Genomic DNA, 21,492 nt, shown 5'->3' with positions numbered 1-21,492 from the left:
AACCACAAGCGGCAAGACAAATACCTCAAGTCTCACTGACCTGTTAGTGGTCAATGCCCCTGGGCTAGAGATTGTAATGATAAAGGTTTGAAGGTTGCCGTCCGGCATACCTTGCCAGACGCCAGAGAGATCCAGACGCCGAACGCTGTCGGCGAAAGGAGCAGACAGTTTTTCGTCCCATCCTATCATTAGCGCGTACCGACTGTGGTAACAATCCTTACTCATATCCTTACAGCCTCATGCTTGGCAAAGAATGGCAACTCTTGTACCGCAGTACACAAAGCTGATTACCTTTTCGGTCATTGGATATTCGCTAATCTGTCAGGTGGACTTGAAAAGTCGGGAATTGAAGGAGAAAAAGGAGATGATAAATGGGGGCGCCTCGTTGGGCTCCGGTATATTTTCGGAACAAAACAATCTCAAACGGCCTCAACTCGTCGGTTCTCGGCGGTCCTTCGGGGCCATGTACCTATTCCCTTATTATAAAGGATCACTTTGACATCTCCTGGAAACCCGAAACAAAAAGATAAACTCTTGAAAATTGAAGTCACCGGATTCTATAATTCTAATACTAGAACTTCGAACTGCTCCGACTTTTTTCTATGGAAAAATATTTTCTTCAAGGGCCGCTAGATAATTGTTGCACGTTAGTGAATACTTAGAAATACGCCAATATTTCGGCGGAGCTGATTCCTTTTTTTTCATCGTAAAAAAAAAGCTTTAGCAGGTCAAGCGCCAGACCCTCCCAATGACTCACCAAGAATTAGATACGTTAAAGATACGACAATGCTGTGTATTGTACTTCCACGGACAATCTAATAATGCAAATACCTAGGTACCTACATCCATGCAAGATGAGAGCTGTCGAATATGTAGTGCGACCGGGTACTGTATCCTTAGATGCAGGTGGCTTACAAGATTTCCAAATTTAGCATGATCCGGACGTTCCAATCAAGATTCGACGATATCAACCAGCATGGTGGGATACCTCCATGCTGAACTTTGGAAGTTGGGTTGATGGAGTATATTATCCGTGCAGTTTAACGGCCGAGAGACTAACTCGAGCCTTTTACCAGTGAAGACTTGTTGAGGCCGGGGATATCACCAGAGAGATTCCGCCTAAGCCTCGAACCGAGCCGGACGGCTGCCGGGGACTTCCAGGGCCAATCCTGACCTAAGAAAGCAACCCCTTGATCCGTCTTGGGAAAGCCGCCACACCGCGTCACACGAAAATCTCCTAGGACTAGACAAATTCCTCGGAGTACCGTAGACGTAATCTGTGTCGGGTGCCCGCATGACACACAATCCTTATTCGTGTTCCTGGATCGTGAAGTCATCCATATAATGATAGAGAATGTAAGGCGCTCCACTTGTATCTGCCCTAGGATAAAGTAAAAACTTGGGAACCCGTGATCAGTCGAGACAGTGAATGCCGACTGAAACAGATTTGGTTATAGACAGTGGTCCACCCGTGACTTGAAATATATAGGTACCTAGTCTGGTTGGTAGAAAATGGTATTTTACCCGTCCGTAAGGCTGATGAGGCTGGTTGCCTTATTGTGTCTCTGCGACGCGTCCTGAGTGCCTTTGAGACATGCATACATCCTAAGCGAGTATTGTGGCAGGATTATTCATCTAAATATCAAAGAAAGCGATGAATTGTAGGTCCTTACAAGAGTTGCGCAAGATCCCTTATTTAAGACAAGGAATCCTTCTCTTATATTGATATTGTACAGCAGAGTTTCGGAGAGGAACAAGGGATTAGCGTATCGTATAGTGGGACCTTTACTAATGTGGACGAAGAAAGTTTGTTAAAAAGCAGATTCTGTCTTTTTCGTTTGCATGGTAGGTATGTAGGATAGTTGATGAGACTTGAGACTTGAGATGGAAACAAACAGATAAACTCATAGGTTGATAGAGCTTGGTTATTTTAAAGTTGAAGTCGCGGGAAATTATTAAAGTTATGTCTTTAGAGTTAGGCACGTACCTATTTGCATGTGAAGTAGCCACAGCCTTGGGATTGTCTATTTTGAGAATTAAACCTTCCCTTGCATAAAAATGGAGTTTACGTCATCAGGCAAGAACGGATTTTCTCAACGATAAGGCCGACATGTACCCAAGTATTCATCTTATCCAATGCCCCGCCTCACCCCGCGTCCTTTCCGCTGCTGTAAGTCTATTCCAGTTCTTGACACAAGTTGTTACTGACAAAGTGCCCTGTGGACTCGAACCGGATAGAAGCCGTTAGGCATTAATATCCACTGCGACTGCATTCTTTCAGGTGTCCCACCACGCACAACGGCGCACAATAATTTAGGCAAACCTAGAAATATCTCTCAAGCCGATTTTTAACCTTTGTGCCCAATCTCCGAAACTTCTTCCCGCTTCTAAATTCATTTTCCTTCTTACTAACCTCAACTTCAACTATTCCTTCGACAACGCTTCTTGCAATCGACGACCGCTTCTCGCTTGTCGCACAACTATCATACATCAACCAACCTGCAACTAACCTACATTCAACGTCAATCTTGTCACGATGCCTGCCCGAAAACAGTGGGGTAAGTTAATATCTTCCTTGTATCTACCTAGGCGCAAAAATGCGCGCGTTCCTAGTTCCTTTCGAGTTGCCACATCTACACCCTGTATCACCATCCAAGGGATTGGTGGTGAAACGCGATACCAGCCCTTAGGGATCAAGACGAAGAGACGCGCGACAAGTCCTAGTGGATCTCCGTCGCGTCTATTCTTCTTGGTCTATTGGGCTATTCTAATTCCCGTTCATGCGACATGCCTGCGCATCTTGCATCTGTGATAATGAACCTTACTGACCGCTCTTTCGGATGTAGATGACGAGGAGTCCGATTCTAGCACTACCCCTCCCTCTTCTCCACCTCCTGGTGTCGGCGCCATTCGTCGCAACAAGTTTGAAGATGAAGAGGGCGAAGATAGCGATGTGAGTTAACCCCTTGCTGGCGGCTCTCTTTCAGTTGATGTGATAATTGACACCATGCTCCTAGGTTCTCGAGTCGTGGGATGCCGCTGAAGATTCCGAAGTAGAGCGAGAGAAGGCCAAGGCGGCTGCTGAGGCCAAGGCCAAGGCTGATGCCGAAGCTGCTGCCAGCAAGAAGTCCAAGGCTCAACGTATCGCCGAGAAGAAGGCCGAACGAGCTCGCCAATTAGCCGAGTCTGATGAAGGGTCTGAAGATGAGGACGAGGCTCTACGTCGTGAACGAATGCGCGCCAGTGAAAAAGAGTCCGACTTGAAGCACGCTGAGGATCTGTTCGGTGATGCTGGCATCAGCCTTAGCAATGGACGAAAGGCCACCACTGTCGGCTCTGCCGTCCCTATCGATGCTAAAGACCCAACCAAGACCGTTGACCTTAGCTCCCTCCCGCTGTTCAACCCGCAGACCAAGCTTCAATTTGAGACTCTCCGCAATACTGTTGTCCCAATTATCGGCAGTAACTCCAAGAAGGCGCACTACTCTCTATTCCTCCAGGAATTCGCTAAACAACTCGCTAAGGACCTACCCAGCGATCAGATCAAGAAGGTTGCCAGCACCCTTACAGCTCTCAGCAATGAGAAGATGAAGGAAGAAAAAGCAGCTGAAAAGGGTGGCAAAAAGACGAAGGCGCAAAAGACCAAGACCACCTTGGTAACTAGCCGAGCTAACACCGCCGACGTTGGCACCTACGACGACGACTTTGGGGAGTAAGTTAATCCAGTGATTTGCGATGCGTATACCTTATACTAACATTCTCCCTAGTGATGACTTTATGTGAACAACGCGGAGCACATACGAATCCCTTCATGGTCATCACGACACCTCCACACATACCATCCCACTTCCGAGAATTCTTGCGATCATGGCGGACTTTTTAGAGCTATACCCCCGACTTGCAGCATTCAGCATTTGGCACTTCTAGATCAGGCTACAGGTGCTGCGTGCCCTATTCCCCCTCTTGGAGTCATAGAACGGTGTAGGCGGACAACCGACTGGAATAATGATGACGGACAGGCGGTAATTACTATGGGACTACAGCTACGATGGCATCATTCAGGCTGTGTTTCCTGGCTGGGTGGTCAGCAGGGAGGCATTATCTGGCATTTGCACCGGTATCCCACTAAGTTGCAACGGTCGAGCCGAGCCGTGGCTGGGCTGGGCTAGGCTTTGGGCTCTATTGACGGCGATGATAATGTGATGCTGGATTTGCACACTGTTGGCTGGTTGGGTTGGTGCGGTTGGCTGGGATGGTGCAACATCGGGAATGTAGATACACAAGAATGATACTTTGCGAATTACCTCAAGACAGATCACGTTACAAAAGTTCGGACGGCGCAATGCTTTTTCTTTCCCCTTCTTCATCTGATACCCTACCTAGTAAGGTACCCAGTGAGCAATCGACCTAGATCTCCCTTCAAACTATTCCGTGATCATATTTGGTAAGCTCAAGGCAAGTAGACCGACGCTAATGTTTATGTATTTCTTGTATATTTCTATTGTATTGTATTGTATTGTGCTGCCTAAGGGGGGTATTTCCGGCTCGAAAAAAAAAGGACAAACCCCAACCTGAGACCCCAAAACTCCGTACGTAATATCTGTATGTATATACCCAACCTATCCCGGATAATAAATCGTCAACCGGCGTTCGCGTAAGCCATTTTCCCTGTTCCTCGTAAATCCACCCATGCGTGCCTAATCATTTTGTTTTATTTACAATAGAGGGGTGGGGAAAGGGGAGGTTAGAGAAAGTGTAGGGAGTAAGTAGGAGTAAGGCCAGAGAGGCGATTTTAAATGACATTCCCCGCCATACCCATGAAGAGCGCATGCACAGCCAAGCTCAAGGTCCAAAAACCGACCTTCTTCAGGCGGCGAACGCGACTCTGTTGGTCTTCCACGTCGTGGGCGAATGCGGCGTATACTTCAGCTGAGGCATCGTCCATGAGCCCGCAATCGTAGATAGTCCAAGAGCCGTCGAAGTCGGAAGCACGCTTGACAATGCGGCAGTTAATAGGAATGTAGGTGCGCTTGGCGTTGATGTAGGCAACGATAGGTCGTACGAGAGCCTGGTTCACGTAAGATAGGTTGGAAGTAAAGACGGGGACAGTGGCTTTGACATCGTTAAGGTGGATTCGCAGGTCCATGACTAGGTAGCGCTGTCGTTCTCCGTTCGACTTCGAAGATGATGGGACTATGACGAAGCCGTCGTCAGTTTCGGTATCTGTATCTTCATCTGCAGGAGGTGCATCAGCGGCAGTCTCTTCCGGCACTTCATCGGACCCGAAATAGCTCGGCGCGTTGAATATGACTTCTTCGTCACTGCGGGGCTGGTCTAGGATACGGAGGTATCGGTTTGATGTGACAGCTTCTTCAAGCCGATCGTAGAAGTCTGAAACCACCTTTGTGATACCATCATTGTCATCGGCCGGGAACCTTATGTCGGATACGATATCAACATTGCCTTCGTAAATCCAACCGAAGGGACCTTCGACGCCACGGTTGAGGTGATCTATTTTAAGCCCATCTATTCGAATACGGCTAAATTTCTTCCAGGCGTCCGGTTCCCCCAACGGATCGCAAGCGACGTGTTCGCGGCCGGCAGGGACTCCATGTATCTGTCGAGGATGTATGGTGAATAGTGATCCATCATACGATCCAGACATGTGGTTGGCGGACAGAAAGTCGTAGAACAAAAACTGTTTCCTCAGCTGGGGGAGTTCGCAGGAGTATATGCTAACTGGGAAAGGTCGGAAGCCGCCTGGTTGGTGGACAGTGACGAGAAGGTCCTCTAATTTGAATGCATCGATCTCAAAATCGCCGGGATTGTGCTCATGACGGTATGATAAGGGGTCGACTCGTTCGCCAGACCATCTAACCGATGTCCGATCCACCACTCCTCGTACGCCTTTGATCTCAACATCCTTTAGTAGACCTCTACCATTCCACCACTTGACGAACGAGAGCGTGACGTTTACTGTATTTAGCGTGATGTCAAACTGTGTATAGTTGCCGTCGTCGACCTCAACGACAGGTCTCTCTTTGTCGGTCTCTCTTCCAGCAGCAGCTACGGCCGCAGCGTTCGAAGAAGATCCCTTGCTAACAGTAGATTTAACTTGGCCTGGTCTGCGGGAGACGAAAACATTTCGGAACGAAATGACGCCATCTTTCCATCTGGGAACGATTGCTGACTCAAAGACTACCGTAACACCAGCAGACTCAGTCAAATAATCGCCAATCCATTTCGCAAGTGTTTCTATAATGAATAATTTTAGCTAAGATCTCAGGCATTGCGTAGCAAGTGATATTACCTTGTGCGAAAACTGTATTGATAAAGAGGATGGCAAGCGAGAAGAAAGTAGTTGTGCCGACTAGAACCCAGACGAGATGACCGAAGAGAAACCATGACACAAAAGCGCCCCACTCATCTATATTCCATGGCCTCATGCTTCTGATAGAAAACCACTTAAACCGAACTTTTAGGCGCTGCCAAAACCCGGTTGCGGCAGCCAGGAACTCTTCTTTAGTTGGTCGATGTGGTAGATGCGGTAGCTGAGGCATCGCAGGTAGATGGAAGTATTTGGACACAGGCGAAGATGCCGGTTCTCCCTCGGCAGGCTTGACGCTGGGCTCCGCGTCAGGCTTTGAGCTTTGAGGAGGGTTTGAAGGAGGGTTTGACGGAGTCATATTCTTCTGGTGGGCGGCAGTCGGGCTAACATTGTCAGTATTAGATTTGGAGGTTTTCGTCCTCCGATGAACCCTTATTATTCTGCCTCGACCACTTCGAGAGGAAGTATGCATATCCCTAATCCACGCTTTCCTCGCTAAGTTGCCAATGTTGGACGTCTGAACCGCACTTCCGAGAATAGCTGAGTCCGCAGCAGCCGAACACGTTGCTGTGACTGCTGAGGTGGTTGACGTGGGTGATGCAAACCCAATAAGCAGCAGGCCACTGGACGTAAAGCTCCGTCGAACATGATTGCCGGGTGGTTTTGGTGTTCGAAAGAATGACCACGGAGATCCCGTCGATCGCGGCCTTGCGATCGAAACATAGGGCGCTGTCTGATGAGGCCCAATGCTATTTATCGGATTTCGTTTCCCGGGCACTCTCGACGTAAAAGTGTCGATGCACTCGTAGAGGGATCGCCATGCCTGGCGTCCCTGGCCTAATATTGTAGGCCTAGCTGCTGAAGACATTGTATAGGTTCATGATGGTGGTGTGGTCTTTAAGCATAGAGGCAAAACCACAGGTTGAAACCCCGAGGAGCACCTGGGAAACCAATATGGAATAATTCTAATAGTTGATCAGCAGAGTTGTTGAAACTTCTGAAGTCTAATTGATACAAGAGACCACAATCCAAGCGAGGCTCATCGTTGAATTCGAACGACAAACAGCATGGGGTGCGAGGGGTACAAGCATGTAAAGATGGAAAATCATGAGAGAAGCATAAAATCCCAATCAAGAGTTTGCTCGGCTTCAACCTTTAAAACTTTCTTAGGTTCGTCATTGGCACATCAGTACATTTGTACCACACAAAAACCAGCGGCGGCTAGAACCGATTAAGTTTAATGGCTTTTTGTGCGCTACGATATGCCGCTTTCGCTGTTTCGACAACGCCACTTACCCATGAATACCAGGGTACATGGTCTGTGTAACCCCCTCTTTTATCGGGGCTGGAAATCGATCTTATCGATAACTAATTGCAACCCACCAAACCACTTATCGTTATTTTTTTTGAGTCCTCCAGAAAACCATCACCAAATTGGACACGACACTCGCGAATACATTTCGAAATTGACCTCGAATCCATCCGGTACCAATTATTCAACTAAACATCCGCGGAAATCAAAAGAGATAATTAACCAAAAATGCCGGCCCCGACAGCCTTGCTCAGGCAGGCCGACGACAACCCTCCGACGGAAGTCCCGCTCCCGGAGGCAGACCAAGATGAAGATTTCGAGCTAGGAGGCATCAACTCGCTCCCCGAGGACGCGAACGCGGTCCTCCAGCCGGTAAAAAGGACCGAAGAGTCGGATATGGAAATCGACGAAGAAGACAAGCCGCGATTCGCGCCCGCCCAGAACACCGTATGTCATTCATTATCACTCTTAACCTACCTACCTACAAGGCTAGAGAGAAGAGGAGAGCCTAACAGATGACCTGCAGGATCCCTCAGCACACATCCAATCGCGCAAGGTGACCATTCCGCCCCACCGCTTCACGCCCCTCAAGAACAGCTGGCCCAAGATCTACCCGCCGCTGGTCGAGCACCTGAAGCTGCAGGTGCGCATGAACGTCAAGCACAAGCGCGTGGAGCTGCGCACGTCGCGGCACACGACCGACGCCGGCGCCTTACAAAAGGGGGAGGACTTCGTGCGCGCCTTCGCCCTCGGCTTCGACGTCGACGACGCCATCGCCCTGCTGCGCCTCGACGACCTCTACATCGAGACCTTCGAGGTCAAGGACGTCAAGACCCTGAGCGGCGACCACCTCGCCCGCGCCATCGGCCGCATCGCCGGAAAGGACGGCAAGACCAAGTTCGCCATCGAGAACGCGTCGCGGACGAGGGTCGTGCTGGCCGATTCCAAGATCCATATTTTAGGAGGTGAGTTCGGTCGAGTGTTTCGAAATTGCGGCATATGATTTGAGACCCGCTAACTTTGTAAATTTGCAGGATTCAAGAATATCCACATAGCCCGCGAATCCATCGTAAGCTTGATATTGGGTAAACCACCTGGAAAGGTGTACAACAATCTCCGGACCGTGTCCGCGAGAATGAAGGAGAGATTTTAGTTTTTTATTCGATCAATTCTCACATTTTCACATGGGGCGGAGTTCCGGTCTGGAGTCAAAATAGGGGTTTATGTGTAAACGCACTTGATAGATTACGAGACGTGAGAAGTCTCTTCTGAGCACCATTAAGTCATTAGACAACTTAAGGGTATCATGAAGTATATAAGAAAGGATATTTCATGAGACTCGTCCTTTTGTCGCCCGGTGTATTTTTCCTGCCTTTCTCCCATGTCCAATATGCTCCTAGTAGTGACTTAAGATATTTTCCGTAGTACAAACGCTAATTCCCAATACCTTGAAAAGATACTCCGTCCCATCCCTCACTTGATATGGACTTCCAACGAGTCCATATCTTCGATGTCTGCCTGTTCCACGGTTGTTTCGTCATCCAGAGCCTCGCCATCCCAATGGAGCTCGATGGTCTTATCTTCCGGAATACTTGCGAGTCGCCGATACGCCTTTACGAGTTGGGCGGCCGTAGTACTAGGACGCACCGTTACCTTCGTAGGAGGTACATCTTTTGCCTTGAAATGTACGCGGATTTTCTTCTCTTCTTGTGAGTTTTGAGGCGGCTCCGGTTCTTGACTTCCTTCATACACCCCTTCCAACTCGTTGAGGTGCTGTAACCGTTGCCTCTCCTTCTCTTCCAGATATCCATCGTACAGTTGTTGTGTCCATGCCTCAAAGAGCACTTTCTCACGTCCTTGATACCCCTCCTGGTCCGACTTCCAGTCTGGATAGAGTCCGCCGTCTCGCTCTGGCTTAATGCCTAATGTCTTCAGAGTTGTGTGTGGATACACTTTATTTCCTTTCCAGGTGAAGAACATAGACTCCAAAACCGGACGCGGCACATTGCTGTTCTTAACTATTTGCTGTTCAACCCAGGTCTGATAAACCACGTTGAGTTTCTGAGATAGTCTACGACGGAAGAGTAGAGGAATAATGCCCCGCATATGTGAATGGACGAGGATCTGTATGACAGGATCGTCTTCATCAGCAGCTGTACTATCCCCTCGTTTTTCTCTAGCTTCGCGTTCCGCCTTTTCTTTTTCTGCTCGTTCCCTGGCAAGTCTGATGTAGTACTCCGAAGGATCCTCCTCCTCATCCTCCTTTGGCTCTTCGCCTGCGCCAGCTTGAGTATCACTGTCATCGTCCAAAGCAACCACATCTTGTTTTGACTCTAACTTAATAGATTTCTTTGAATCTGTACCTTTGGCTGGGGGAGGCTCAAGTGGAGATTTTGGCACAAAGGGATCATCGTCGTCGTCATCTAAAGAGATGACGGAGGTACGTGCTTGGGCGCGTGTGAAGCGGCCTCCTGTACGTGGACTGGCGAAGGAGCTTTTGCGTTTAGAAGTTGGTGTGGGAGGTAAGGAAGGCGACCTTTGCTTTTTTGAGGGCTTGTATTCGCGGTCGGAGGTATTGTCATCCTCATCTTCGTGGGCGATCGAAATGTGACGTCGCTTCTTCGCGGAACCTGGCTCACGAATAGGTTTTTCATCCAGTAGGTCAATCCGTTCGATTTCAGATTCCCGGGCTAGTCGCTCTTTGCGCTGCTGTTTGGCCTTCGCCTCCTTAGCTTCCCTAGCCTCTTTAGCAGCCTTCTCAGCCTTCTCCTTCTCGGCCTTTTCCTTTTCAGCCTTTTCTTTCAATAATCTTTGGTGCTCTTCAAAGAAGTCACCTGACCGACTGAAGAGAGAAAGGGCATCATCATTGGGTACTTCGCTTGATTTACGCCTAACCGTGCGCTTGAATGGGAGCTTTTTCTTAGGGGGCGATTCCATTATGCATAAACAGAAAAGATGCAGCTAACGTTTCTCAATTGTAATGGAGTGTCAGCACATTATTCAAGAGATTATGAGCATGCAATAATTGAGATTGATCGATGCAATCCGAGATGCCTCAGAAGAAGAATTGTGTCTGAGAATAAAAAAATAATAGAAGAAAGGGGTCAAGGGTGGGAACTTTATCAACAATTAACAATGAAAGTTAAATGTGCCCGCAACGCGTGGTGGTGAACTTACAGTGAAAGTCTCACGCGTCTTTCAGTGCCCCGCTTCTAGTCGCTGTTTCCAGCTTGTTCGACTTTAAAAAGTGGATACCGGGACATCCCACATCACGCTAAAACCGGACAACACTTTACCTAAAGCTAAACAGTCGCAAATACTAACGCCATTGAATATCAGTCAATTTTTCAATTCTAACCCAAACCACGTCTCCACAACCAACATGGAAAACGGCACATCTACAAATACCCAGGGTGAGGGTAAGGACCCATCCGGGTTTCTCTCAGATATCATCGGCAATCCCGTCACCGTCAAGTTAAACTCCGGTGTCGTTTACAAGGGTCAGCTCAGATGTACCTTGAATTATGAATTTTCATACCAGCATACTGACACCATGTCTATAGGTGAACTACAATCTGTTGATGGGTACATGAACATTGCGTTAGAAAAGACCGAAGAGTATGTGAATGGCGTAAAGCGAAGAACATACGGAGATGCCTTTGTCAGAGGCAACAATGGTAAGTGCTCTTAATTCATGAAAACGAATGATTATTTCGATTTACTACTATGCATACTAACAAATCCTTGCTCAAGTCATGTACATCTCAGCCGACTCATGATGGATGACTCTCAGTATTTACTCATTGGGGCCGTCTTTAAGAATACCACTTAAGACATCAGGGATTCCGAGAGGGCATATCACACTGTCCGTCCACGGTCGTATTTTACGCCTTGCACTTCTCATTCGGAGGCTACAAGTATCAGGCGAGGTATGCGTTTCCGTTTGATACATACTCATGGATATGGGAGAAGTTTAGCATCATGATGACTACGAATTCCTTTACCCTTAAATCTGATCAAGAGCAGCATTTTGTCTCTGTCGCTGGGCATCTTTGTGACATGAAGGCTCTTCTACAGTCGATCCGTCCACATGAAGAATGTGATGCCATGTACCGCAAATTGACCCTTCTCATTCTTTTCAACGTCATCCCCCTCAAGAACTTCTTTAAAAAGCTTATTCCAGGCTTCTCGTTCGTCACCCTTGAGCACGGCAATTTGGCTCAAAGTGTTGAGTCGTAACGACAGTTCCTCTTCGCTCAACCAAACTGTCCATTTAACGCTATCTTCTCCACGAGGAAGACTGAATTTAGGCAAGCTGTCGGTGAACGTATCTTTAAGGGCCTGAAGTGGGGTGGTGGGTAATTGTTGCTCGAATACGTTTTTCCATTTCTTACCAGAAGATCAGCTTTGTTCGGAATTCACCTTCAGGCAGAAATTACTAACCTGGTGTCTGAATCGAGGAAGACCATCATCCAGTGAGTAGACAAAGTCATTTAGCTTTTGCTCCCACTTTGTAGTTGATGGCCAACTCTGAGGTTTATTGTCTAGCCGCATTAGAACTCCTGATTCACCAATTTTCTTGTAGTAATTTGAGGTAAGCTTACAGTCCTCGATATTCCATATGGCTCCAAACACAGCACCTGGTCTTAACACGCGATGAATCTCTTTCAATGCCTCGGGCGTAGCGAACCTTGATCCATTAGATGAGGGAATCCAACCTTGTCCCAAAAACTCAGTCTGGCAACTTACCAATGGAATGCCTACATGATGTTAATGTTAGCATTGTCTCATGTCCGAAGATAATTGAGCGAGTATCAACTCACTTGGGCGGCAATACAAGCATCGCCCCATTCATCATCAACAGGCATCTTATCAGCCTTTCCATCGATCACTTCGACACCGGGTAAATCTTTTTGCACAAGCTTCTCCCTCATAGTGTGGTGGGGTTCGATCGCCTTCACGACAAATCCTTCAGGTCGCTGGGCCACAAGTTCTGTGAATTTGCCAGTGCCCGAGGCAATCTCCACGATTTTAGCAGAAGGTTGGCCTGCAATCTTCAGATTCGATAGGAATTTTTCAAGGGCTTCTGGTGGGTAGGAAGGACGGTATGCGTCGTATGAAGCAGCATCTTTGAACCCTTCTTCCGCTGCTTTTGGTATGGTGTTATTTTGGGATGTCATTTTCGAAACTGGTAGCCGATTTTAAAGATATTTCTATGAAAAAAGAGTTGCAAGAGATTTCAGTATGCTCAATATCGCGGGCACCTATCTAGACGTATCCCTTTTGTTGGTGTCTGTTTACAGTATGATTGGAGATACGTACCCCACAATTGACTACCAAACCTGAGCCGTCCCGTCCCTAAGCTATTGCGTCAGTCTAAGTAGCTCTACGCTTATATCCGGTATGACGGTAGAGCTAGGTATTAGCCGATGAGGTATCATCGTAAGTACATCAATATATATGTGCCATACAAAGTAATTATCCTTGTAATTGTCTAGTATTTTTGAAGAACATATATGTCTCGTAGTTGTATACCTACTGTAGGTAGGATGATAGATTAATCGCAGGTCGTACCCAGGTTAATGGATCGCAAGACAACATGCATAGGTATGTATTTATGCATAACTTGGATAGTCGCAAACTTGTAACCAAACTGATCGTATGGTTGCACTCCTTCCGTCTCACTGCATACTAGACGCCTGCTGCACCTGCCATGTAATACCTCGCCTTACCTAAGAGAAAACATTGGATGTGTCGCACAGAAAGATGGATGTGCTTTCCAGGCCAGCCTCAGGTCCAATTCTGTGGCAGTTGCTCAGATCCAAGACCCCCCAGATTTCAGGGGGCGTTCCGTCCCCATCTAAAAGGGCCATGGATTAAAATAGCTAGCCAAGTTACCAGGATGGGCCAAGACTCTTGATCTTCTCTTTAACAGTTTAACGCATCTTCATTCGGCGCGCTTCACACACCTAGCATCTCCTAGTATCCAACTGCATACCTGCACACGTAGGGACGCAGCCCCTTAGTTCTAAGTCTCGGCGCATCCTTATTTATTCCTTATTTCTTATTCCTTATTCTAATATCTCCAATTCTTTACCAATTCCTCCAATGCTTCCTATATAGTAGGTTATCGTCGAGAACCTCATGAGCCTCTCTCTTTGTTCCGAACTACTTCACCGAGACCGGGGTTGAAGGAGATCACTGTCGTTTGTCTCGAGAATGTCATGGTCTCTCTAGAGTCAACCTAACTTCTCTCTTTTTTTCCTTTATGTGCAAGCATTTTATTAGTCGTATAGCACATTCTTTTTCCTAGATGCTTCTTAGATACCGCCGCTTCAGGCGTAACTATTTGCGCCCGATACTCCTCGTCCTATTCTTCCTCTTCACCATCGATGCCATACTCCTCGTGCGCCATCGTCCCAACACCTACCGAGCGAACCTAAACGACATTGACCGACGATCCCCGTCTTCTCCGTCGGGAAACACCACCGTCTTCATCGCATCGGTACATCGGAACACGGAACTTATACAGAGGTCAGCATGGAACAAGGCCGTCCTAGCTCTAGTCGACTACTTGGGTCCAGAGAATGTCCACCTGTCGGCCGTTGAATCGGGTTCGCAGGAGGGAACGAAAGAGGCGTTGATGGATTTGAAAGCGGCGCTCGACGAGAGATCTGCTTCGAATACGATCAGCTTGGGATTAACGGTCTGGGAGCAGTTGGAAGAAATTGATGCGAGGCCACCGCCCGGTTCGCGGGAGCCCGGATGGATCTGGAATGTTGCCGAAAGTCAATTCGAGTTGCGCCGCATACCTTACCTTGCCAAGGTTCGCAACCAGGCCATGGAACCGCTCAAACAGCTGCAGAGTGAGGGGAGAAAGTTTGACAAGGTCCTTTGGCTGAATGATGTCGTATTTGACGTAAGACCCTCAGACCCTCACGTTCTTCTTAGGCGCCCCAAGAGTGACTAGACCACTAACGGTGAATAATCTAGACCGAGGACATTGTCACATTATTCAACACTCGCGACAATAACTACGCAGCCGCTTGCTCCATGGACTACAAGGTATCACCTCTGTACTACGACACATTTGCTCTTCGAGATGACATGGGTCTTAAGACGATATCCCTTTACTGGCCGTGGTTCCAATCTCCTACCTCGAGGGCCTCTGCCGAGCGCAATGCGCCCATTCGCGTAAAATCGTGTTGGAACGGGATCGTAGCGTTCGACTCAGCGCCTTTCTATGCCAACCCGCCGCTAGAGTTCCGCGGTATCGACGACACCCTAGCGGATTTACACTTGGAGGGTTCGGAATGCTGTCTGATACATGCAGACAACTACCTAACATCCGAGAAGGGCGTATGGTTAAATCCAAATGTTCGCGTCGCTTATGGCGTGAAAGCATATTATCAGGTCCGGACGAACCGGTTTCCCAACCCGTTCTGGACAGTGGTGGGCGCGTGGGTCAACCGGCTATACAGCTGGCACGTCGGCATACAGAGCCGGCTTGAGAACCGGGTAGTTCGGAGTAGGATGGAACAATGGCAGCTCGAAACGCCGGACGGGGACCTGCCACGATACGAGCCCGGAGAGGCATGTCTCATCAACGAGATGCAAATAATGTGGTCGAATGGATGGAAACACTTGTAAAATACGTTCCTGGCATAGATAAAAAGGAATTGGCTAGAAGGAAAAGGTTTTTTTGTAATATACCCAAAAGTCTGAGCATTGCATCGATCTTGATTTTGCCCCACTTCGAACTCACAGCTTGAATACAAATCAACCACGTCGAGAGATGTAGTACTTAGGTAGGCATAGTAGATGATGTGACACTTCAGTATCGTCATTTGTCCTTTCTTATTGCTAGTTGCTGCGTGGCCGATACGGTCATGTTGACTTTTGACTGAAGTAATAATAGACGATGAAGTTGCTACTTGAGGGTATATAACATCGTAGTCTGCCCTGTCATCCACATAAAAGACGACCGTCTATCTGCCTATCGCGACACCTGCTCTATAAATGCGAGCCTATACATTTGCTGCCCATCCAAAAATGCACGAGTTGTACACTTCAGCGCAATAGTGTGTACCTGAAACCCGAAAAAAAAAAAAGCCAAGAAATCAACGCAGAACGCCTTTATACATCGTGACATCGCAGCGACGAAGCCACCGCGCGCTCTTCTCACAGCTCGAACATGCTAACAAACAAACTCCCTTTTGCCCGCTCCGCCTCCGGAAAGACCGAACTACCACTACTTATTGTGCCAGATGAAATTCCGCAGCCCGTCCCAGCTATCGGACTGCTGGTAGATATACGTCATGCTGCTCCTGAGCGAGGACTGCAGCTCCTCCGGGTGGTAGCGGAACAAATGCATGACGGCGCCCCACGAGGCCGCCGCGAACACGGGCCACGCGTAGTGCGATATGCGCGCGGACACGTCGGGCCGCGAGACGAAGGGCAGGCCGCCCGCGACGCCCGCGGCCGCGTCCGCCGGCTTCACGGCCAGCCGCGCCAGCGCCAGCACCACGCGCGCGAACACGTACACGACGATCTGCTGGTTGACGCTCGGGATCTTGCCGCTGCGCTTGCCCCTGCCGCCGAACACCGCGTACCCGCCCACGAGCCCCGCGAGGAGCGTATCGTACGGGCCTTCTTTACCCGGCCCGCCGCGCGAGCCTAGGTGCTTGAGTACATAGCACACGAGCTTGTAGATGACGGCGAAGCGGGCGAGGTTCTGCGCGTGCGTGCGCGTCGCGCGGAAGACGAGGGATGCTTTTTCGGAGAAGGTGCCCGGTCGGAAGAGGAAGACCATGACGAGGGCGTGCGGGAACCGGACTTTGGCTCCGTAGACAGCGCCGTTGCGCGCTGCTTTGACGATTGCCAGGAGGTCGTGGTATGTCGGGTCTAGGATTATGCGCTCCAGGGCTGCTTTGGCGCTTTCGAGCGCCGTGGGCTCTGGAGGGGGGATTGGGGAGGACATTTTGGTGACGGATTTAAGAGTTTGGGCTGGATGGGAGGAAAGGGGTGGAGGGCGAGATAGGTCAGTTTGCGTCGCGAGGGAAGCGACGTTGTCGAAGTTCGGGGATATTACCGGACCATTGATATTTCCTGGGTATTGATCAAATCGGTCGGGAGACGGCAGATGCTACGATGTCGGTACGGAATAGGAGAAGAGCATTTTCCCGTGGAGGTTGGAAGGACGGATTAAAGCTGACGTTTCTTTTTGTCGGCCTCGGCAAGTGGCACATGTTGTTTTCTCGGCTCAAATGAAAGCTGGAGCCGGGAGTTCAGGGATTCTTAGATGCGCTAGCGGGTCCCCTACAGCTATGACGCAGTATAACTCGTCCCTGCCCGTCCTGCCTAACGAATTGAGAGTGTGCAATTGATTCAATTGAGATATGCAAGCTGCATTGTTTTGCATGTGATCGCGATCCCGATCTTAACTTCGAATTCATGACAAATTAACCTAGCATTATTTTCTTATGAAACTTACCATCTATAAAGTCAGCCATTAATAGATATAAGCTTAAATTGAAGGAAAGCTCAGCACTAATGCAGCGACACATTCCAAGCCACCCTACCTGTCGTACGATGTAAAAATCACCCAGCAAAACGCAGATGGCACTGAGTGCCCTAAAATGTTAGTGAATACCCAGTCATGCATTTTTGATTCGGCAACTATTTCCACCGCCCAAAACAAAGACTCTAAAGGAACTGTCTCTATATTTATACGAAGCCCACTTACTCACCTATGTGAAATCGGGACCTATAAAATGCAGTGTAAAAACCGAGACATAATCTATTGATACGATTTTTGTCATTCACATCCTTGCCCCTATCACTCGGTTACATATTCTACTGCGCAGGTAGCTGAGGCTTTTACCCAATCCATACTCTGACTTGCGGTAGGTGTCTATGAACTTAGTATTTTGCTTCATGCTCTAACACTTACTAAAGCATACAATTGCTAGAAATCTGGTCGCCGAGCTCCACCCGTTTTATTAACCCCTATTCGAAAATAATACACCTAGGACATTTACATAGCTAGTCGTAGCCAATGGCAAGAAGGAATAGCTATAAACATACATAGTTAGAATCTGGGGAACCCTGCTCTTGAACCAGTTAATTTGAATAGGGCTGGCAGAGCGTAGGCAAGGCGCAAGCAGAGCTAAGTGATAAATTGCGGATACCTAGGTAGATAATTATAAACGTGATAGCTAGTCAACGGCTTGCTGACGACAGCTCTCCTAGCGGTCGTTTGAACCCTAGGCGATGTGAGGAAACAGGACTTTTGTTTATCTTAAATTCTCACCATCTACCTATACTAAATGAGGAAAAGTGATTATCTCCGATATATCCAATAAATAGCCCTCAAACTTCATTTGACTGGGTCGTTTGGACTTGGTGCTTTTACTTCAGGCGTTGATAGATCTACGAGGAAGCTCTCCTACCTACCTAGGTAGGTAAAGTTGGCAAGATTGACGCTGTGGTAGATGACAACTCGCTAGATCAATCCAGATCTAAGTGAATGATCTTCAGATTGTGTATCCCGCACCAATATAATCTATAAACAACATTGACGAGTGAACGTATTGTGGATTGCCACGATCCTATTGCAGACTCACCACACGGGAAATTGTCCAATGACGACGCCCTTGGCTGCCGTTTTGGGTAATGCAGATCTGTAAAACTACCGGGTATCCACTGAACCTCCCGGAAGACGGACGAGAAGATCACATAGCGTAGCACTGCCATTCAGCTTGCATTCAGCTTGCAGCTGAGTATCTTAGCCTTCTGGGGCTGGATGCTGCGATCAGGCCCTGTCGTAGGGCTATTAGTCCTAGACTTCGACCGCCAAGAGTTGCCAACAATGACGGTGACGCCATCATGGGTTACGAGCCTTTGGGTCGGATAGAGAGCAGCACTAGACTACAGACATATCGGAATGGGTATATAATATACCAGACGACGCCTCAAAATCATGTAGAAGTTTTGTCCTGTACCGCTTGGTCTCTTCATCCATTTTCCTAGTATCTTTTTCCTTTTTATTTTATTTTATTTCCTTTTCGTCTTTCTTCTTCCGTTGACTTTCATCATGTACGCGACGAATTCCTCGGTCTGTCTTTCAGATGCGTGTATCAAGGCATCGTCCACCTTATACTCCAATCTGAGCCCCAATTTCCAGAATATCGACCCGTGTACTAATTTCGAAGAACGTAAGTATCTGGTAATCCTAAAGGGTTACAGGGAGAATGTTACTAATATCGCATTATAGTGATTTGCGGAGGTTTCAAGCAACGCTATGCATTATCAGAAACGACAACTTCGGTCAACGAACAAACCTTGTTGACCGGTACGAATTATGTCTTCATGAAGAATATCCTCGAGGCTCCGTACGATACGTCTTTGGTGAGGAGACCATTTGATTAACGTACCCTGATATAACAATCCGCTAAGTAGCCGTTAAAGGGTTCCAATCCTTCGGTAGATGAGATGAACTTCGAGAAGTTAGTTAAGGGGTACAACACATGCTTGAACGAAACTGCAATTGCCGAGCTCGGCGTTCAGCCATTGGTAATATTCCTTGAGAACGTTACCGAGACCTTCCCTGTCACAGCGGCAGAATACAAAAGCAATAAAGCTTTTGGACCAGGCGATCATAAGTCGTTCAGCGAGACTGTTGCCCAATTCTTCCAATATGGAATGACCCCCTTTTTTGAGATGAGCTCTGTCCTCGATGCGTTTTATCCCGTATGTTCCCTCGTTCTGACCCTGTTTAATAATCCTGCTAACTTAGCAGGATACTTATATCCCGGCTATAGCGCCGTCAGGTCCCATAATTGGGCAAGCGGTCTTTGCGAATAATGAGTCGCTAACAGCGTACGAGAAAGTGGTCGCGGAAACATTTGCCAATATTCTGCCAACCAATGAGTCAAGGTCCGCTGCCAAAGAATTGGCTCGTGGTTTAGTCGAGCTTGAAGCGAAGGTCGCCTCGGTAGCAGTGGGTACCGGTCTTATAGTAAGTGGACGATAGAGTGCTCTTCCTAATGTATAAACCCGAGACCCTGCTGCTGACTTGAAGATAGGATCTGGTGAATGTCATGACCTTGGACAATCTTACGCAGCTAGCCCCCGCGTTCGACTTTGCCTCAGTGGTCAGGACTATCGTTCCAGCGCCAGTGAACCGAACGTCGTACCCTCATCCAGAATACTCTGCTTTGATTTCACAAATCTTGGCCAATTCCACTAAGCCGGCGGTTCAAGCATACTTCTTCTGGCAAGCGATCGTAAGCTTCGAAGACTCACTCGGTGGGCCGGAGCTACAGCCTTTGAAGCAACTTATAGACACCATTCAGGGAAATGTAATGACGCGCCCTCCTTTCCCCCTTCTTATTCCCGTAATATCGTGTCAAGATTCTAATGCTTTTCCTAGGACCCCAGTCACAGACCTGAACGATGGCGTGTTTGCATGGCTGACGTTGACAAAAAGATGGCCTGGCTTCTCAGCAAGCCGTTCGTAGAAGTTAAGTATACGGACGCTGTCGAAAAGACCCTCAGGGAGATGACAACCAGAATCCAGAACCGCCTCGCGAGAAATATCGATCAAATCGAATGGATGACGGACAAGGTAAAGGCGATCGCAAAACACAAGGTCGAAGCCATCACCCAAAAACTCGGGTATCCGCAGGCAGTAAGTCAACCAGGACCTTGCCAGACCAATGTAAGGTCCACAATGATCTAACAGCCCAACGTAGTTGCCCAACCTAGACGACGCCGTGTCTCTAAGGGACTACTACTCCGACCTCCAAGTCACAAACTCATACTTCGCCAACGCCATCTCATACCAGAAATGGTACACCCGAAAAACCGCCCTCCTAGTCGGCACCAAGCGCCAAGACAAAGCGTGGCCACAACCCGCGACCAGCTCCGCGCTAACGATCAACGCCTTCTACCTCGCGCCCGAGAACTCCATAACCATCATCGCCGGAACCCTTCAACAACTCCTCTTCGACCCTAGTCTACCCGCGTACATGAATTACGGGGCGCTGGGGACCGTGATCGGCCACGAGTTCACGCACTCGCTGGACACCAACGGGCGGCTGTGGGACGACCGCGGCGCGTTCGCGGGCTGGTGGGACGCGGCGTCGGACGCCGGCTTCGCGAACGCGACGGCGTGTCTCGTGCGCCAGGTCGGCGCCGACACCGTGACGCTTACCAGCACGGGCGCAAGCTTGCCCGTCAACGGCACGCTGACGCTCGCCGAGAATATCGCGGATACGGGCGGTATCAACACGGCGTACGACGCGTGGCAGGATAAGAGGCGCGAGGATCCCGCGGCGGATTTCGATATACCTGGATTTGTGGGAAGGTTCACGCGTGAGCAGCTGTTTTATGTGTCGGCGGGCCAGTTCTTCTGCGACCGGTCGACGGATAAGGTTAGGGAGGCGTTGCTGGCGGCTGATGTGCATGCGCCGAATCCGGTAAGGATTAAGACTATGATGGAGAATTCGCGCGGGTTTAGGGAGGCGTTTAATTGCCCTGTTAAGGAGCCTACTTGCGTGATCTATTGAGGGTACTAGTGAGAGGGCGGTTTTTGGTTTCTATAGACTACCTAATTGTTAACTCCTGCTATTGTATTAATAACATGTCATGATTAGAAAAGGGGTAGATATGGGTTCACGCAGACATGAATAATACTATTCTACGTATCTATCTCGCAAGAATAACAGTCCGGAGTCTCAAGCGATGGTGACCTCCTATATCGGATATGATGCAATTTTCTGCAGCCACTATCCCATCCCGTGGGCTATCTCGATAGTCCGGCAGCATGATCCGGCGGAGATGGAGCTGT

At 48.6% G+C, this 21,492-nt stretch overlaps 9 protein-coding genes across 9 annotated transcripts; 5 read left to right on the top strand and 4 right to left on the bottom strand.

The window, feature by feature from the left end:
* The first annotated feature begins 2,392 nt into the window (after positions 1 to 2,392).
* On the top strand, positions 2,393 to 3,921 carry F4807DRAFT_106495 (translation initiation factor eIF3 subunit). Its single transcript, XM_047992704.1, has 4 exons — positions 2,393 to 2,558; positions 2,847 to 2,953; positions 3,018 to 3,712; positions 3,768 to 3,921. The coding sequence occupies exons 1-4, from the start codon at positions 2,537 to 2,539 to the stop codon at positions 3,781 to 3,783; spliced, it is 840 nt and encodes a 279-aa protein (XP_047853523.1). The 5' UTR covers positions 2,393 to 2,536; the 3' UTR covers positions 3,784 to 3,921.
* Positions 3,922 to 4,440: 519 nt separating this feature from the next.
* On the bottom strand, positions 4,441 to 7,466 carry F4807DRAFT_106615 (mitochondrial distribution and morphology proteins-domain-containing protein). The gene is made up of 2 exons (XM_047992706.1): positions 6,311 to 7,466; positions 4,441 to 6,255 (listed from the first exon to the last, which is right to left on the bottom strand). Exons 1-2 carry the CDS (start codon positions 7,194 to 7,196, stop codon positions 4,793 to 4,795), a joined length of 2,349 nt encoding a protein of 782 aa, XP_047853522.1. The 5' UTR covers positions 7,197 to 7,466; the 3' UTR covers positions 4,441 to 4,792.
* A 214-nt stretch (positions 7,467 to 7,680) lies between these two features.
* F4807DRAFT_106500 (eukaryotic type KH-domain (KH-domain type I)) lies at positions 7,681 to 8,953 on the top strand. The gene is made up of 3 exons (XM_047992705.1): positions 7,681 to 8,087; positions 8,167 to 8,605; positions 8,675 to 8,953. Exons 1-3 carry the CDS (start codon positions 7,869 to 7,871, stop codon positions 8,791 to 8,793), a joined length of 777 nt encoding a protein of 258 aa, XP_047853521.1. The 5' UTR covers positions 7,681 to 7,868; the 3' UTR covers positions 8,794 to 8,953.
* F4807DRAFT_106761 (uncharacterized protein) lies at positions 8,879 to 10,907 on the bottom strand. The gene is made up of 2 exons (XM_047992708.1): positions 10,818 to 10,907; positions 8,879 to 10,601 (listed from the first exon to the last, which is right to left on the bottom strand). Exon 2 carries the CDS (start codon positions 10,575 to 10,577, stop codon positions 9,114 to 9,116), a length of 1,464 nt encoding a protein of 487 aa, XP_047853520.1. The 5' UTR covers positions 10,578 to 10,601; positions 10,818 to 10,907; the 3' UTR covers positions 8,879 to 9,113.
* F4807DRAFT_106643 (U6 snRNA-associated Sm-like protein LSm6) lies at positions 10,820 to 11,885 on the top strand. Its single transcript, XM_047992707.1, has 3 exons — positions 10,820 to 11,140; positions 11,204 to 11,317; positions 11,394 to 11,885. Exons 1-3 carry the CDS (start codon positions 11,023 to 11,025, stop codon positions 11,417 to 11,419), a joined length of 258 nt encoding a protein of 85 aa, XP_047853519.1. The 5' UTR covers positions 10,820 to 11,022; the 3' UTR covers positions 11,420 to 11,885.
* On the bottom strand, positions 11,295 to 13,203 carry F4807DRAFT_428390 (S-adenosyl-L-methionine-dependent methyltransferase). Its single transcript, XM_047998261.1, has 5 exons — positions 12,464 to 13,203; positions 12,390 to 12,400; positions 12,245 to 12,330; positions 12,084 to 12,184; positions 11,295 to 12,029 (listed from the first exon to the last, which is right to left on the bottom strand). The coding sequence occupies exons 1-5, from the start codon at positions 12,818 to 12,820 to the stop codon at positions 11,712 to 11,714; spliced, it is 873 nt and encodes a 290-aa protein (XP_047853518.1). The 5' UTR covers positions 12,821 to 13,203; the 3' UTR covers positions 11,295 to 11,711.
* A 74-nt stretch (positions 13,204 to 13,277) lies between these two features.
* On the top strand, positions 13,278 to 15,427 carry F4807DRAFT_428387 (glycosyltransferase family 69 protein). The gene is made up of 2 exons (XM_047998260.1): positions 13,278 to 14,559; positions 14,634 to 15,427. The coding sequence occupies exons 1-2, from the start codon at positions 13,954 to 13,956 to the stop codon at positions 15,288 to 15,290; spliced, it is 1,263 nt and encodes a 420-aa protein (XP_047853517.1). The 5' UTR covers positions 13,278 to 13,953; the 3' UTR covers positions 15,291 to 15,427.
* Positions 15,428 to 15,429: 2 nt separating this feature from the next.
* On the bottom strand, positions 15,430 to 16,761 carry F4807DRAFT_106462 (peroxisomal membrane protein 4). Its single transcript, XM_047992703.1, has one exon. The coding sequence runs from the start codon at positions 16,618 to 16,620 to the stop codon at positions 15,892 to 15,894; it is 729 nt and encodes a 242-aa protein (XP_047853516.1). The 5' UTR covers positions 16,621 to 16,761; the 3' UTR covers positions 15,430 to 15,891.
* Positions 16,762 to 18,735: 1,974 nt separating this feature from the next.
* On the top strand, positions 18,736 to 21,211 carry F4807DRAFT_461115 (Metalloprotease; the record flags this gene model as incomplete). The annotated part of the gene is made up of 7 exons (XM_048001639.1): positions 18,736 to 18,856; positions 18,916 to 19,049; positions 19,110 to 19,391; positions 19,441 to 19,659; positions 19,727 to 20,002; positions 20,074 to 20,331; positions 20,396 to 21,211. 7 exons carry the CDS (start codon positions 18,736 to 18,738, stop codon positions 21,209 to 21,211), a joined length of 2,106 nt encoding a protein of 701 aa, XP_047853515.1.
* Between the last annotated feature and the right edge of the window lie 281 nt (positions 21,212 to 21,492).

Source organism: Annulohypoxylon truncatum, assembly GCF_022578515.1.
Source record: "Annulohypoxylon truncatum strain CBS 140777 unplaced genomic scaffold F4807scaffold_19, whole genome shotgun sequence".
In the NCBI taxonomy this organism is placed as follows: Eukaryota; Fungi; Ascomycota; class Sordariomycetes; order Xylariales; family Hypoxylaceae; genus Annulohypoxylon; species Annulohypoxylon truncatum.
This window is presented reverse-complemented; position numbering and strand designations above follow the sequence as displayed.

Bases quoted from the DNA above. Each gene is read 5' to 3' on its own strand.
- F4807DRAFT_106495 (XM_047992704.1), top strand. From the start codon at position 2,537: ATGCCTGCCCGAAAACAGTGGG. The intron at 2,559-2,846 runs GTAAGTTAATAT...TTTCGGATGTAG, and splicing joins GCCTGCCCGAAAACAGTGGG to ATGACGAGGAGTCCGATTCT. The intron at 2,954-3,017 runs GTGAGTTAACCC...CCATGCTCCTAG, and splicing joins AAGAGGGCGAAGATAGCGAT to GTTCTCGAGTCGTGGGATGC.
- F4807DRAFT_428390 (XM_047998261.1), bottom strand. From the start codon at position 12,820: ATGACATCCCAAAATAACACCATACCAAAAGCAGCGGAAGAAGGGTTC. The intron at 12,185-12,244 runs GTAAGCTTACCT...TAATGCGGCTAG, and splicing joins CATATGGAATATCGAGGACT to ACAATAAACCTCAGAGTTGG. The intron at 12,030-12,083 runs GTTAGTAATTTC...TCTTCTGGTAAG, and splicing joins TTCCTCGATTCAGACACCAG to AAATGGAAAAACGTATTCGA.
- F4807DRAFT_106615 (XM_047992706.1), bottom strand. From the start codon at position 7,196: ATGTCTTCAGCAGCTAGGCCTACAATATTAGGCCAGGGACGCCAGGCA. The intron at 6,256-6,310 runs GTAATATCACTT...TATTCATTATAG, and splicing joins CAATACAGTTTTCGCACAAG to AAACACTTGCGAAATGGATT.
- F4807DRAFT_106643 (XM_047992707.1), top strand. From the start codon at position 11,023: ATGGAAAACGGCACATCTACAAATACCCAGGGTGAGGGTAAGGACCCA. The intron at 11,141-11,203 runs GTCAGCTCAGAT...CCATGTCTATAG, and splicing joins CTCCGGTGTCGTTTACAAGG to GTGAACTACAATCTGTTGAT. The intron at 11,318-11,393 runs GTAAGTGCTCTT...TCCTTGCTCAAG, and splicing joins CTTTGTCAGAGGCAACAATG to TCATGTACATCTCAGCCGAC.
- F4807DRAFT_428387 (XM_047998260.1), top strand. From the start codon at position 13,954: ATGCTTCTTAGATACCGCCGCTTCAGGCGTAACTATTTGCGCCCGATA. The intron at 14,560-14,633 runs GTAAGACCCTCA...TGAATAATCTAG, and splicing joins TGAATGATGTCGTATTTGAC to ACCGAGGACATTGTCACATT.
- F4807DRAFT_106500 (XM_047992705.1), top strand. From the start codon at position 7,869: ATGCCGGCCCCGACAGCCTTGCTCAGGCAGGCCGACGACAACCCTCCG. The intron at 8,088-8,166 runs GTATGTCATTCA...GATGACCTGCAG, and splicing joins TCGCGCCCGCCCAGAACACC to GATCCCTCAGCACACATCCA. The intron at 8,606-8,674 runs GTGAGTTCGGTC...GTAAATTTGCAG, and splicing joins CAAGATCCATATTTTAGGAG to GATTCAAGAATATCCACATA.
- F4807DRAFT_106462 (XM_047992703.1), bottom strand. From the start codon at position 16,620: ATGTCCTCCCCAATCCCCCCTCCAGAGCCCACGGCGCTCGAAAGCGCC.
- F4807DRAFT_106761 (XM_047992708.1), bottom strand. From the start codon at position 10,577: ATGGAATCGCCCCCTAAGAAAAAGCTCCCATTCAAGCGCACGGTTAGG.